Source organism: Acyrthosiphon pisum, chromosome A1, assembly GCF_005508785.2.
Source record: "Acyrthosiphon pisum isolate AL4f chromosome A1, pea_aphid_22Mar2018_4r6ur, whole genome shotgun sequence".
Lineage (NCBI taxonomy): Eukaryota > Metazoa > Arthropoda > Insecta > Hemiptera > Aphididae > Acyrthosiphon > Acyrthosiphon pisum.
The window spans coordinates 113,494,310-113,511,432 of NC_042494.1; the positions used below are offsets into that span (position 1 = coordinate 113,494,310).

At 29.8% G+C, this 17,123-nt stretch overlaps 1 protein-coding gene across 2 annotated transcripts in view; it reads right to left on the reverse strand.

The window, feature by feature from the left end:
* Positions 1-8,484: 8,484 nt before the first annotated feature.
* Positions 8,485-17,123, reverse strand: part of LOC100164906 (mucin-3A) — an 82,585-nt gene continuing 73,946 nt past the window's right edge. The window contains exons 4-17 of one of the 2 annotated variants that reach the window (XM_008186022.3): positions 16,862-17,076; positions 16,419-16,791; positions 12,463-16,353; positions 12,132-12,373; positions 11,923-12,052; positions 11,714-11,860; positions 11,526-11,648; positions 11,200-11,453; positions 10,885-11,139; positions 10,704-10,809; positions 10,513-10,639; positions 10,288-10,402; positions 9,291-9,371; positions 8,485-9,226 (exon numbers count right to left, since the gene is read on the reverse strand). In XM_008186022.3, coding sequence (XP_008184244.1) covers positions 9,194-9,226; positions 9,291-9,371; positions 10,288-10,402; positions 10,513-10,639; positions 10,704-10,809; positions 10,885-11,139; positions 11,200-11,453; positions 11,526-11,648; positions 11,714-11,860; positions 11,923-12,052; positions 12,132-12,373; positions 12,463-16,353; positions 16,419-16,791; positions 16,862-17,076 — 6,092 coding nt within the window. In that variant the 3' untranslated portion in view covers positions 8,485-9,193. Of the gene's footprint in view, positions 9,227-9,290; positions 9,372-10,287; positions 10,403-10,512; positions 10,640-10,703; positions 10,810-10,884; positions 11,140-11,199; positions 11,454-11,525; positions 11,649-11,713; positions 11,861-11,922; positions 12,053-12,131; positions 12,374-12,462; positions 16,354-16,418; positions 16,792-16,861; positions 17,080-17,123 lie in introns of both variants that reach the window. The other variant, XM_008186021.3, reaches the window with a different exon arrangement.

A 17,123-nucleotide genomic window follows, 5' to 3' on the forward strand; every position in this document is an offset into this window, starting at 1 on the left:
TAATTTCTACTAATTTTACTAACAGTGTGGATAATTATGGCACAAATAACAGTAGAATTATTATAAAAAAAAAACAATTCTTATTTATTTTTAAATTATAACGTTTAACAAAAACGAAAAATTAAAATAACGTTTAAAAACTGAATAACGTTTAAACATAAAATAACGTTAAACATTAAAATTGTATAACGTTATAAAGTACAATAACGTTAAACACTAAAATTGTATAACGTTTAAATACCCAAAAACGGAAAAACGATATTTTATTTTAGAATTTAAGCCCTGCTTTATAGGCCATGAATATATTTGGAAATTCCTGTTTTACACAATGCAGAGTACCTACCTATATGGCTGTAACATATTGTATAAAATATAAATGTTCCTATTAATTGTTTCTTCAGAATTATCACTCGCAGTATCCTTCAGTATCATCAAAGTCTGTATTTCCAAATTTATGTAAAATGCTACATTTATCACTTTCTACTCCTACAAGTTCCGCATACCTATAGTGAAAGAAAATTTACAGCAATGGGCGAATAAAATAATATAATTACTTATATAAGGTCAACTATGTTATCAAATCGATAGGTATAGCGGGTATAAGCATTTATTATGAATACTATAGTATTTATAATCAATGGTATAAGTCTATATTATAGCTATTAAAAGAGATTTATCAAATGTTCTGCATAAAGAAGACATTTTAATATAATTTGACAATACCGTGAGAAGATTTGAAGTGTAATGACTGGTGTCTTATTAGTACGTTACCCATATAAAATCTTTAAACTTCACTTATATTTGAAGAAAATTAAAAACTTGAATTTGTAACTAAAATAATATATTTTAATAATTTAATATTTACCTCCTCATACTACTTTTTTATGATTTGTATAATACACACACTATACTACTATAGTAATAAAATCAAATCTTAATTGTAAATTTATTAACAGTGTTGGGAATAGATAACTAAATTTTTATCTAGATAAAGATAATGATAAATAAATTTAATTCTTATCTAGATAAAGATAATTAAACAACCATTTTATCTAGATAAAATTAAGATAAATATTAAATTGTACCTATAATATGAACATTTATATTTTTTCGCAATAGATGTTTAACTGTTCTATTTTCATAACTAACACAGCCACAGAATTCAGTGTCCTTTTAATAGAACAGAGAGATCTGGATGAATAATAAATATAAAATAGGTATTTTAATTAATATTAATTGTTGTATATAACTATATAAGCGTAGAATAATAAATTACATTAACCATAATCATAGACGGTACAACAACTGGCCCTATGAATTACTATTACTATGGATAGGGGGAAAGAGTGCTGTCGCCTGTCACCAATCAATATAACCGTAACGTACTATGTAACTGTGTTAATGTATGTGAAATTGGTACCTATTTATGATATTTATTAATAGTACTCAGATAATAATACTGAAATAAACACAAATAAACGATAAACCCAACATTATTGTTAAATTAACCGATAGTAATATTTTTATACCATTAGCAATATATTAATATTAAATAATAACGAATAAGAATTTTAAAAATTCAATTGTAATTAAAACCAAAAAGTATGTCCTCGAATAATTTATCTAAATATCTAGATACGTAAATTGTTTATCTAAGATAATTTCTTAAGATAGTTGTCAACAGTTTATTTATATTTATCTAGATAAGATAAAGATAATTTAAAAATTTATCTAGATAAATTATCTAGATAATCCCAACACTGTTTATTAAAAATGAATGTAAAGTGTTTGGGGGTGGAGGCCGTGGAGCCCCCCACTTAATTTACCTATTATAAAAATTCTAGGGCTGAAGCCCCCCTAACTTTGAAGTCTAGTTACGCCTATGTAAATCATGTTCCTCTAAGTCTTGTGAACTACAAAATAATTTTGATTCTGAAAACAGGATTTCATATTTCTACCTACCTACACACTCATTTTCTATTGCTCGTAAATCTTGAATTTGTTACCCATTCCTATTAATTAAATATGTATTGCTTGAATGAAATCAATGGTAGGATTTTGTGAATAAAAACTCAATGAGAATACATTGAGAAACATATGCATTGTTAGAACAAAATTTAAATGAATTAAGTTGCTTTAAAAAACTATTTGATAAATGTTTGTTTTTTTTTGTCAGTTTCTAAATGGATGATTTTTTTTTATATTCAAACAATTGATTTATACGTGGTTTGTATAACTTATAAAGAACACTCATGGTAAATCCATCAAGTAGCAGAAAACCTTTTTAGCTGAATACGTTGGTTTTTTAAATTTTATATAATTGTTTTTGAAACCACATAATTCTGTTGCTTCACAGCAATCAACAACTAAATTCAAAAACTGTGTGTTACACCATATGATACATATTGTATTGTATTTTTCTTCTCATTTTTATTGATGAGCGTAATCCTTTTACTAATCATTGCATATATTAGATATTTAGATGTGCCATCATAATAGCTTGTCGAATTAGATCATGCCTCCAATTTAAGTTATATCTATCACATACTTTAGTAAGGACAGATAAGTAAGTTATTGGGACATCTCATTCCCAGTTGAAATTACAGTTTTATCAATCAAATTATTCGTGCTTTTATGAGCATATCATTTGTACAATACACAAAAGCAAAATGATCGAGCTTTGACACAATCAGTTGTTGAGTTTAGTATAACTGTATAACTGAATACATTTCAGCCAATTTAACATTAGAAAGAAGTTCAATAATAACGATGTTATTATAATACGATTCTAGTATAAAATTGATTGCAATTTTTGAATAACAATATATTATAGTGTCGCATTGTCTCATATTTTATGTGACTATATTTTTGTCCTAAAGCTGTTTATAACTTTATAAGTTGATTGTTAATGCATATGATTCGATGATTGTATCTATTTGTTGGTAATAATGAGTTGCCCACCAAATCACCATTTTTATATTACCTATACGGCTATACCGGACGCTGATTACCAAGACTACCCTACTATTATAATGGCACCCACCCCAAACTTTCTGGTGGTTCAGTCTTCAGTGAACCGCAAAATGCATGTTCAAGCCGCCTCTGTCGTTGCCCATCGCTAATATAATATGAGTTTCACACCGAAGAGTTCAAGTACCATGCCTACCTCTGATGTTTCAAAACAAGTAAATTTTACTAATATTTATTTTGTTTAATTATAATATCATTCAAATGAAATGTTTATTGTTTATTTTTTTTTTATTATCAAGTTTTCCTGAAAAAGCCATTTAACTTATCGCATAGACTGATTTGTTACAGCATTTCTTTTTAATATACATGGTGTAACAAAAGAAATGATAAAAAAAATAAAATATAGCACTTAAACGTATGACAAAAATTGATAAAATTATATGATTAGTAAATTAAGAAATATACCCATGTTAGCAAATTTCCAAAAATGATATTTTTAAAAAAGTTTCAAATTAATTTGATCTAACAAATATTGATATTTAAAAAATTTCTAAAACTACTTAACTTAGATACATTTTTTTACCATCCAAATTGTTCTTATAATAAAATTCACAAATTGGCTATTTTGAATATATTCAAAAAATTTCAATATAATTTTAAATTTTTCATTTTCGACAGGTATTAAAAAATATAAATAATTTTTTTTTTATTACACGTGTAACGCAAAAGGCTATATATATACTCTAATTTATTATCCTATAATCTGCAGTTTATAGTGAACATTGGCCAAATGACAAATCAAAACTGAATTTTATAAGTGAACTATTAAATTTCTGGAAATTGAGAAACAATATAACAATTAATAATGATAATAGAATTTATTTAAATAATAAGCTTGTAATACTTATACAAATGAGAAAGGAATTAACAGAGCTGTTGCATGAAACACATTTAGGATTAGTGATTAAAAATGCTAAGTCATATTACTATTGGCCCAACATGGTAAAAGATATAGATCAGGGGTGGCAAATTATTTTGACGCTACGTGCCCAAAATAACCTTTTTTTTTTAGAGTGTGCCATTAAATTATATATTAGGTATATGCTTTCAGCAGTGTTTGGAAGGAACGGATTCCTGAAACGAATTCCTTTTTTATAAAAAAAAGAACAAGAAAATGAACTAGTTCTTTTTTTTTAAAGAAAAATAATAAAATTGTTCGTTCCTTTCTGGTTCCAATAATGTACACAGATAAGTATGTAAAAATTTAAATTAATTTATATTTTTTAATGTGTATAATGTATATTGCTAATTAGCCAAAAATGTAATGTTGAAGAAAACCTCAAAATATATAATAATATATTACATAAACATATAAAATATGTAACTAGGTACTTGTAGTTATATATTATAAATAAAAATTAAAGAAGTATGCATATAATACGAAAAAAAAAACATAAATGATTAAATAAGAATTTTTATTTTATTTGGAACTAAAAAAATAACTCTTTCATTTTCCAAAGGAACGAATTCTTTTTTTTTTTAAGGAACAAGGAACAGAACGAATTCCTTTTTTTAAAAAAAGAACGAGGAACGGAACGAATTCCTTTTTATAAGGAACTTGACAAACACTGGCTTTCAGTATGTTATCTACATTGTTAACGAATTTACTAATTTAATCTTTTCTAAATGACGTCAACAATACTCAAAAAGTACTAACATTGTGATGATATTTATTATTAAAAATAAAAATACTATGTACATATAGATATAATATAAGTATTTTAATTTTTGCGTGTCTTCAAACTTTTTTAGTGTGTTTCCTCGGGTACGTTTGCCATAGATATGCTATTCCTGATATAGAGGATTACATTAGTTAGTGTAAAATATGTACCAGCCGCCAGGTAACAGAAAATGAATCCCAAATCTTATTGTTAATGATTATTATTCTAGTTAGATTGATACTAAGAAATTATCAAATCTGCTGATTTAGTATTAAAAATACTAAAACTAATGTCCCGTTACTTTGGAATACCTAAAGAAAGTGTCTCAGACAATATACCGTTTAACAGAAAAGAGTTTCTTGAATTCTCCAAAGATTGGAATTTTCAATTATTAACAACTAGGCCAGCGATGAATGTATTGATTTTATAAAGATGGTTTTTAATTTATTAATTTTTTGTGTTTTTCATCACCATGTGGGGAAAATAGATGCTTTGATTTTTGATTTCAGCATCTTTTATGATATGACAGTGAATATAGTTTGTACATTTATTTTAAATAAATAAATTCCTAGTTATTTTCAAAAGTGTTGGGAAAAACCAAAATAAATTTGGTTAAAATAAGAATTTGTATGCAATATCAGTTTTCAACAAAATTGATTTTGTTTTTTTATTTTTACTGATATTTTAGCTGATACTTAAAATATTTTGATATTTCTGAATAGTAATTCACTTCTAATTAATTGCTTAACTATAAAGTATAAACTATCTTTCAGGTCTTCAGGTTACTCCTCATGAGATAAGGCCTGGTTGCACCTGAACACTCCTTTTCCTCTCATGTTCCAATTCCTTCTTTTTTCCCATGATTAACTTTACCATTGCCTATTTGTCTCAAACTATTTCCCTATTTCCTATGGTACGCATTCTGTTTCAGGATTTACTAACCTAACCTACGCCTACCTACCTATGATAAAAAATTAATTGATAATGTATTTTTTTAAATAGGTTGACTTTTGAATAACTAGGTACTATTATATTAAATTAGCTTAGTTTTGATAGTAAATACTATAGTAAATAAATGAATAATTTTATTAATTACATTGATTTCTTTTTGGGCTACAACTTGTGGTTTATACAGACTTGTGTACCTGCACTCATTCAAAGTGACGAATGATCAAGGAGCCCGCTGGCACGATATATATACTACAAAAGTATAATATGACTTAACTGTCAAGTATCGACCTGGTATATAATTTAAATCTATCCAGTATGTATTATCTAAGCCCCGGGCACAATCAATTTATGGGACCCCGAGGGAAGCCCTAATAAACCCCGTAGATAACTACCAATAACTCATAAGTTAAAGGTAAAATGACCATTATTCATTTTTTATGATTTTTGAGTTATCATAAAGTAAAATCACCTATTAAAATATTATTAATAATTTTTTAGGGTTTTATATTTTATTATTATTTTACTTTGACTCGAAAATTAAAAAAAAAAAAAATAACATTTAAATAATATTTAAATAGTTTGAATGTAGATAAATGTCATACCATCAAAAAAAATATTCTCAATTATTTTTGAAATTGGTGATTTTACTTTTAGATTACTCAAACACATAAAAAAAACTATTCTGTGCAATCGCGATTTGTCTATGTTGCGCATGGGCGAGAGAGAGAGAAAAAATACAGTGCGCTGACATTCTCAAAGTGCCTTTTCCACAAGCGTTTTGAAACGCGCGAACGCGCGTGAGTTTAGACGCGCGTTTATGAAATGTATTGGGAGAAATACAAGCGTCTATAGAGATAATAAATATTTATATTATTAATAATACATGAATTAATAGTTAATTCGCATTGACTTAATGTGAATCGAATTAATTCGCATTAGAGAGTGGGTTTATATGCACCTAAAATATTAAGATTAGAGGTCGGTTAAAATTTTAAGTTCATGTGAATGTTTTTAAGTCCATGTTTTATACTTTGTATTCTATGACCAAAACAATTAATACATTTTTTTTTTAAATTCCCGCGAAAAAACTAATTCGCATTAAAGCGTTTACATGCATTTCTTAATCCCGGGGTAAGAGTTAATTCGATTTGACAAATCGAATTAAATAATAAATGCGCATTAGTTTAATGCGAATTAAAAATGCGTTTATATACACCCAACTTCCGGATTAACTCGATGAGCATTTACCGCGTTTATATGCAGCAGTTAATTCGCATTGATTTAATGCGAATTGATTTAATGCGCATTAGGGAGCGAGTTTATATGCACCTAAAATATTAATATAACTGCTGCATATAAACGTGGTAATGGTTAGGTACTTGTATATCGGAAAAAATAATTTATATATTTAAATATTATTAATTAATGTCTTATATTTTGTTGATTGTCATTATATCAAATATGATTGAAAAGTAAAAAATTAAATGTCGTAAGTGCAAATTAGAATAATGTATTACCTATAGGTACCTACTTATATTTTACGGGAAAATATTATTTTCAAGTAAACAAAAATATATTTTAGAATATAATTCTTATATAATATATACCTTATAATATATAATATATATTATTCTTATAATAATATTCTTTTTTTTATTATTATTGAACTTAAGCTAACTTAATGCAGTGACCTAGATGGTGGCGGGGCCCCTGAACCAAAACCAAGTTGGCCCTTTCGGGGGCATTGCGCCGGCTGCCCCTGTGGTTTTTGCGGCACTAATGTGGAGCTTAACATACGACATATTTGCGCCGAACAATCATCATAATGAAATATTTCTGACATACCTATACATTTTTATGGTATGTTTAATCTTTGGTAAGACCACGGCTATAGATAATATGATTGCACATCGATCCATGATTACCATACTTGAAAAGTGTCTACTGAAGTCTGAAATGAATATCTATAATTCAGTATTAAACAGTTATTAATTGCCATACTAGTGCAGTAGTGCTTATATGACAGTGTGACTATCACCGAACTACAATTTACATTTGAAGAGTATTTATAGGCACTAAAAAAGAATATAAGCACCAGCGCGGTCATTTTTAGTTGATTAGATATAGCGATTAATTTCGGTTGACACTTTTCAAGATTCGTAGGACAACCATACTATTTTTAAGCGTGGGTAAGACGAAATGCGTTACCGTTTTTAAAGGAGTATAAAACTGAAGTCAATGTAAAACACACATCATATTATCATTATGACACCTACACGCACCCATTCTGTATAGGTGGGCTATACTATACCTAACTACTTTTTCCAGCGAGAGAACACGCCGATTCTGTTAATCCTCACATGACACTCTACCATCGAGACATGTTCCAATATGGTAAGGTGTCGCGTGGAGATGAGCAGAAAACCCGATCTTCAATGTCCCACAAGATAGAGTATAATATTCACGAATCACGGGTAAATTGTAGTGATAGACAATATTTATTTAAACGTTTCATTGTTTCAACGACGACTGTTGGCAATGTTTGACATTTTTTCTACTTGCATATTATTATAAATTGTGTGCACCGACGTAAATTCATAAGATCCAAGTTAATCTTTGTAAAATAAAATCGTAATGATTCGGTGATTATGAATTTTTGAATAATATATATAAACATGAAGTATTATTGTAGATTACCTATCGTTAAATTATATAGTATGTTAAAACATTAAATATTAACATACCTACAATAAACATTAACATACCTAATAAAATAATAAACTTTTAACTGTTGAAAAATTGATAGGTATTGACAATGGGTAAATAAAAAGAAACACACATGTAAGTACACAAATTCTCTGTTAATGTAATTTCGAAAGATGACATTATTTTTTTGGCACAAATAAGGCTTGGTATCCTTAATAACTAATTTTAACTACAATTTAAAAACTATGTCATCAATTCAACGAAACATCATTAATCATTACTTTGCTAAAGACATCAAAACATATTAAATAAAAATATAAAAAGAGGTATTGTCGTTTCATTATGATTGATCCTTAATGAGGAAATCACAAGAAAAGAGAATATCTCATAACAAATGGATATTTCAGTATCAATATTTTTAAGCATATAAAAATTAATAATAATATACAATTAAGCTAATAACAAAATTACCTATTTATATGGCATTGTGTATCATTTATATTATAATATAGAGTAACATATATTATAGACTAATATTAATATTGTTTTAGGACATTATAATATAATATCATTATACAGTAATAAATTAAAAGTACAGAGTTTTGGAAGCTGTACAACATATAGGTATAACATAAGATGATTATCCGAAACATTTATTTTTAATATTATTTATAGGTATATGTATAATAATATATGATATTTCTATGTGTATACAATTAGCGTTTAACAAATTCTTGAGATAATCAACCCTTCGAAATTGAAACGTATCCTTTTTTCATAGAATACTCACATCACTGTTAATAATATTATATATGGCATGAGCGGGTAATTATAGACCAATTCCGTCATAGGGAGTCGAAATTCGATGTGTCACTACCCTGCAATAATACATAATAATTTTAAAATCATAAAAAAAGGTTTAATGATTTTATCTTTAATTACTCTATTGTCTGGCTTGTAAAGTTTCGACTGAGGCATTAGGTATGTAGAGCCTAAGTCTCGTTCAACCATCGTATGACCCTCCTAGAAAATAAAAATTTTAAATTAGTAAATTGGTACCTACTGTATTATAACATAGTTTTATATTTAGCCCACTGGCCTGACCGATACTGCAAAAATGAAAATCTTGGTCTTACACTTTTACTAAGTGTAATGTTTGTTTTTTTTTTTAGTATAGGTACCTACATATTTTTACATCTAGTCTTCCATCCTTAGTATCATCACCGTACCCACCTATTAATAATCATTTGCTAATATTTGAAATTAATTACATAATATTATATAATATGTCGTACCTAGGTGGCTAGGTGTCCACTTGGTAAAATAATTATTTTCGTGAAGGGGACATCTCCTCCCCCCTGTGATATATTAAAAAATAATATTGGTGTAATTTATTGAAGAAAAAAAGTGTGTACTTATTGCAAGAAGGTATCTACGCGTGGATGAAGTTAACCTTTTTAACAGAGGATATGAAGAAAAAAAATTATAGTCTGCCATAGTCAGCATCACGATCGAATATTAGGTTTAAATTGGAAAATAAAAAATAAAATTTTCAATTGAAATTATTTTATTATTATTTATTACCATAGAAACCATATTATAGTGTCGTGATGGGTGATAATCTTTTTTTTCGTACCTTAAAAAAGGAGTTTTATTTCAATAATTTGTTGACATATACCTAACCGCTACTTGTTTTTACTTCCATCGATCCTTTCAATAGATTTTAAATACCTAGGCACTTTTTACATATTTATTTAAATGTTAAGCAATTTCATTTGTAATTTCAAATTTTTTTGATAGTGGTTTATTATTTTACTACAAATTTAATCTGATATTAGGTAGGTTTGCTGAATGTTGAGATTCAAGGCATATATTATTATGCGACTCCACAGTAAATATAAAATGCATTATGTACGAATAGCATGGTTATATTTCTTACGTCATTTGTTTTATGTGAATACTGTGATTTAGATTCATAATGACTCTCTGGGTGATAGCATCTAGTTGGTGGCTGTACTGTTGTTTCATCAAATGATCTTGCAACAGATACAGTTCTAAAAAATATTGAATTTGTGATTAACTGTTAATTCACAATATTGTTATTTATTATCAAGAAAATAATTATAAATATTCATTATGTAAATATTTTTAAAAGTTCAAGTACCTGGCGGCTGTTGTTCTGCCAGTATTAAAATCTGGTTTGTTATCATCATGACATACATATGCTTCGTCCAGCTCTTTAGTTTTTACAACTGTAGCTGAAACCTCGAATCCAGCAGACACTAGTGCACCTGTAATGAATGATATTTGTCAATAATATGTTTATTTTTCAAATTTAGCTAATACTATTATTACCTGTGGATGGTTTTTTTGGAGCAGCATGTTTTTTACGTTGAGGTGGTTGAATTTCTACAGATCTCTGCGTTGAATCACTAGGTTTTCTGCTACTACTTCTTGATCCCTGTATAACGTAGAATATTCATACATTATAGTCGTATTTCAAACATTAAATAATTGCAAATCTGTATCTGGTTACTTTTGTCGGAGTTTGACGGGAGTCCATATTATATGACATGGCTTTTTGTTCCGGTCCGAAAGTTGACATAGTCAATATAGATGGTGGCGCTTGTTGAGGAGCTGGCCGGTATTTGGCTCTTGGAATCATTACAGTAAGACTTCTATCTCGTTGTTCTAATCCACTTCGCATGGTGCTGCCCCCATGACTAGATGGAGATTGAGTTTTCATTTGGGAATGTACGTGTGCATGAGTTTGTCTCTGCATGTTTACAACCTATTCATATAGTCATGATGATAATATAATGGGTTTTGTATTAATATATACAACACTTACTTGTTTGACATATGGAGGAGGTGTATGGTCAACGCTTGTTTCACTACCTGTATCGACACTGATCATTGCTCTTTTGTCACCTCTTGTCGTGGCTATCATATTCCTATAACGTCTAAAACCTATTACTGGACGCTGCGGTTGATATAGACCCATAACAGACTCTCTCGATTGCTTTTTACAACAAGCCATTAACAGACATGCAATTAGAAGCGATAATAACATCACTCCAATGGCAATTAGTCCCAATAATAAAACTGAAAATATCATGATATTGTACAATATTATTAACTAATAAACAAAATTGGTAAGATGATTAAACAATTTACCTTTTAAGTTAAACTGACAGTGTTTACCAGCATACCACTGGAAACATTCGCAAATCGTTTCATCTTGATTGCTTAAATAACATGTTCCATGATAATTACATAAGTCGCATCCAATAAGTTCAGCTATAAACAAATTAAAAAGTAGTTTACGTTCAATGTGTTTATTAAAAAGTATAAAAATAACTTACAAGAACAAACTCTGCCTGGAAATTGGGTATTATGTGAAAGGTCAGAAAATCCATCTTTGCAGCTACAAGTATACGTTCCATGTAAATTAAAACATTTTGCATTATCTGAACAGTCGTGGAATTTTGAATCACTACATTCATTAAAATCTAAACATAAATAGTATAAGCTTTTGTTATGAAATTAAAAAAAAAAATTTATAATTTTTTACCCTCTGCTGATAATTGTTGTAACTGGTCTCGTGCAACAAATATGTCAGTTCCTCCTAAACTATAGTTTGTGGCTCTGAGTGATTTTTTTGTTGCTTCCCACAATTTAATGTCTTCTGCATTTTCAGATAGCTTAAACATTAAAATATTTTAACAATTTAAAAAATAAATAATAAATAAAAAAGTTATATTATTATAAATAAAATATTACTTGTATTATATATGAAACGACTGCTTTATCACTTTTTCCATCCGGTTCAAAACCTCCAACTATTACACCATGATAAATATCTCTTAGATCTGACTGCATTGACATACGATTTAATCCTTCTTTAGTAGCTTCTGTTAGTTTTTGATATTGATTTGAACTAGGATCATCTAATTGTGTAGAATATTTAATGGGATCTTTACGGAATTTGTCCAATACCAACTTCATTGTATATGTATAAGTAGCTAGAACACATATCATAGGTAAGATTTTATAAGTATGGAAAAATATTAAAATCATAGCAAATAATTTTATCTTAAAACAAATTACTTACGTTTACAAGGTCTGTCCATAAACATTCTTGCAAAACCTGGTCTACACACGCATCGCATTGTATTTTCTACTCTTTGACAGATTTCATTTTTAGACGCTTTGCATTCAGGTCGACATTCAGTGTCTGATGAATGAGTTAAAATTCCACTTAGTAATACATCACTCGGTCCTATTTCATTTGTTTCATCAGGAACTTGTATTTCTGGTGGTATTCCATTGTTTCCGCCTTTTTTATCTGTCATAACTACTAATAACGTTTCATTTTCATCTGGGGGTATATTTATTGTTTTGGTTTTTGTGCCTTCCACTACTGGCACTTGAAGAACAGGGTCAGAACGTATTGGTGCCGGAACAGTAGTTGTAATTGTAGACAGAACTTGCGTGGGTTTCACCAATGTATGAAATTCAGTTACTGTGTCTACTAATGTTGATGTTTGGGTTTTAGTGAGAACAAGTGTATGAGTAGAAGGTTCGAAACCATCACTTTGTAAAACTGTTGTTTCAGTTATAGTTACTGACAATGTTTGCGTATGAGTGACAAATCTCGTTGGAAGTGAGGAGCCTTGTTGTAATTGCTTATGGAATTCATCCATGAACGATGGTCTTTCTGGAAGTTGTAAGATTGTAACTTGTGGTCTCATTTGTGATTTTTGCTTGGGCGTTGTAGGGTTTTCAATTATATTTTCATTAGATTTATCTTCTGGCTTTTCTTCGTTCTTGACAATAACACTTATGACACTATGATAGTCAGTCGTTTTACTTGTTGGTTTACTCGGCGTTGTATGTGATTTTATAGTTCCAATAGTAATTGAAGTCAGTGCAGGAGTTTCTGTTGTGGATTGAACTGTTTCTATTTTACTCTCTGTACTTGAAATAGGGCTATATTCATACCATTTAGTCGTATCTTGAGTGACAATGGTAGGTATTACATGTGTTACAGGATCACTAAAAATAACCGTATTTTCTTTAGTTTTTTCTTGTAAATGTGATTTTATACTAGAACCTTGGCTGAAAACTTTACTTTCTGCTTTTATTATTTCAGGTTTTTCTTCTTTGTATGTTGGTCTGTATTCAGGTCTTGAATTTACCGGAACTTCCCATTTTTTAACAGGTTCAATTTTTGCAGTAGTTGACAATGGTTTTAGAATCATTTCTTCTTGACTATTATGTGGAATTGATGGTCTTCTGTTCAGAGGTCTTTCAAATTGGTATGGAGGAGCGGTTGAAGGTTTTGGTTTAGGACGATAAGGTCTCCTAGATGCTTGAGGCCTTTGTGTAACATTATCATATTTTAATGATTGTGTAATAACTGGAGGAGGGGATAATCCTAAAACATCATTATCACGATTAGGTTTCACTATAGATGGTTGTGGTGTACTTCCTTGGCTGTCCAAATCATTATTTTCGTGTTTAATTGTTGGTAAAGGTGGTAATTTTTCATCCATATTCATCGCTTGTTGAATATCATCTCTTGAAGGAAGATTAATTACATATTTATTTTGTTTCATCGTATTATTCGTAATTTGTTCGTGAGAATGTTGAATGTTATACTGTAAATCAGGACGTTTTTCATTAGGCACAACAAAATTGCCCGGTTTCAATTCTGTTGGTTCTTTGTTATTTATAGGTTGTCCAATCGATAATGTTTGTTCTTCACCTTTAAAATTACCAACTATAGGTTTTCCAGTAATGATTGGAGTTCTATCTTCATCTGACTCACTGCTATGTACTCCAAATGGTAATTCGCCGGGCCTCAAAGGCGTTTTTTTAGATTCTTGAGTTACTTCGCCATCTTCGAATTGTAATAAATCATCTTCAACTGATAATTCAGCATCGGGTCGCCTTACAAATGAGTTAACTTGTGAAATTGTAGGGGGTGTTAGATATTGGTTGCTTGGGTTTTGTGGTTTTACAACATGAACGGGTCTTGTTTTAACTTCTCCTGTTTCGTTATCATATAAAACTACATGATGTGATTCTGAATCACCAACAGTAATACCAGCTGGAGAAACGGGGATATCAAAGTGCATTGCATTTGCCGGTATTTTTGATGCAACGTTATTCGTAGGATTTAATGTACCATAAATTTCTAATCCTACGAAACCTGGATTTACATGATTTTCAGGGTATGGCTGTGGGTCATTAAAAATTTCTCCTTTCGGACCATGCCCAACTGCTGGTTGATCACTGTATATTAATGCAGTTTGGCTACCATGTGGAATCACAACCTGAGCAACCTGAGATGGTTGTATATTTACTAATAATGGATCAACAGCGGATTGCTCTAAAAATGATGGTTGATTTGATGTAATTAAATGTTGGTTTCCATAGTTAACTTGAGGTTGAATATCTGGTTTTGTCAAGACCAATGGTTGAACATCAGTTACGAACTTTGTTGGCCATGGATCTGGCTTCCTTAGTGGTATAATGTTGACTTCTGATTTGATTGGTGCATTAGTTAGTTGATATTGAGCTTGTACTCTGTTTTCATGATATCGAATAGGTTGAGTATTTTTTCTATCAGTGTGGGGTAAAGAATGTTTTATATGCTCTCTTGCAATATTATTAGGAACTGAAATTTTATCTTTAAACTGTAGAGGAGGAGGTGGTGGTCTCATACCAAAAGGTATTTCTTCTTTTTTGAAATTTTCCATTGGTGGTCTTGGACCTAAAACCGAAGGTTTACCAATAATTAAATCGCTATTTGTCGTAATTACTTCACCAGGACTAATAGGAATTCCTCCTGATAATAAAGACGCCTCTACAGGTGGTCTTGCTGGTCCTACATGTGGGTGTCTCTGATCAGTGTCTGGATATTGTTGGCTTTCTGATCCGTCGGAATCTGCTAATCCACCTACTGGAATATATATTGGAGCCCGGCTTGTTGTTTCTTGTTTCACAGGTTTTGGCGTTGATTTTTGCAGCACGTGAACATTCTTAGTTTTTTGGTCATTTTTCAAATTATTTTGAATAATACCAGCAACAGCGCTGATAACCGGCTTAAGAGCTGTTAAGCTACTTCCTATAGTTCCAAAATCAATAAGTCCTCCAACATTAGTATTATCTGGCTTAACAGGTATTGGATTTATGGGAATTTTTTGCTCTGACTTTGGTGGAGTGTTTTTTTTTGGTGGCTTTTGAATTTCAGTCTTTTGCGAAACTTTACTAACACTTGATGGTTTAATTGTTTCTTTTAGTTTTTCAATTGGTTTATAAGTGTTTTCATTAATAATTGGTTTTTGTGTTTCTTGAGTTTGAATAGAATGCGTTGGGTTTATTTCACTTTGTTCAGTTGGCAATAAATCATTCATAGCAGTGAATTCTATTCGTTGACCATTGTCTAAAGTGGCAGTGGCAGTTATAGGTATTTTTTCATTTTGTACTGAAGAACTTATTGAAGATAAATAATTTGCATTAAATATTGAAGTGTTTAATGATTCAGTTACTATATTCTGAACAATTTTAGTTCTGGATTTAACTTGTGTAATTGATGGATTTTTACCGTCATTATCTTTCAACAATGTTGTAAAATAAGTAAAAGTTGTAAGATAGGTTTTAGTTGCATACAAATGAAATGGTAATTTATCAATACTAGGCGTAGGCTGTATTTCATCAATTTTAGTTGGTATTAGATACTTTTCTGTAACTATATCAGATGATACGGAAATATCTGATTTTACGATAGTGTGATCTCCATCTTGAATTGTGTTAAAATATGTATAAGTAACATAATACGTTTTAGTTACATCCGTTATTGTACTTTCTTCTTTTAATTTGGATGTATCCATTGTCGGCGTATTGTCTGTTTGGGTTATTATCACTTGTGTTAATATATTTTCCGTACTTACAACTGTATAATCAGGCCCATCGCTCAAAGTTTTAGTGAATGAAACTAAAAATAAATAAAATATTATTATTATCGTCATGTCCATGGAAATATATTTCAACTATTCTTACCTGTGTTTAGGTAGGTGTTAGTATTATGATATGCAGGTTCAGATGGTTGTAATGGAGTGAGAAACTCATGAGGAGCTGTAACTGTGTTGGCCACAGTTTTTCGACTTGTCATCACTAGTGGTATATCACCGTCAACAATAGTATTTAAATATGTATATGTTGTGTGATAGATGCCTGTTTCTAAACTCGGACTGGCTGTTAATGTAACTTGACTAAGAGTTGAAGTAGGAGTTATTTTATTCACTTCATCGGTTACAACGTTAGATACCACCTTTTCTCGACTGGATACTACAGTAGCTTCTCCGTCCAGAAATGTAGTCAAATATGTATATGTAGTAAGATATGTTTTGGTAACAAATTGGTTATTCATGCTCTAGAATAAAATTTACTTAATTAAATAAAACACTGCATTAAGTTAAAAGCAATATTGATAGGAAACAAACTTGTTTGATGGGGTGGGGTAGCATCATAAGCATATGATCAGTTAACGTGCTTGGAGCAAGTGTTATGGGCTTAGCTTGTGATGTAGGTAATACCCTTAGTACATTAGCTTGACCGGGATATGTACTTTTATCTCCAGCAACGATTACTTCGACACCATTACTCATCTTTTTTGTAGCAAAATTAAAACGCCTTTCGTCGAATGCCCTTTGCTCATCTACTGTAATAAGAAAAATTAAGTATTAAATCAAAATTCATATCAAG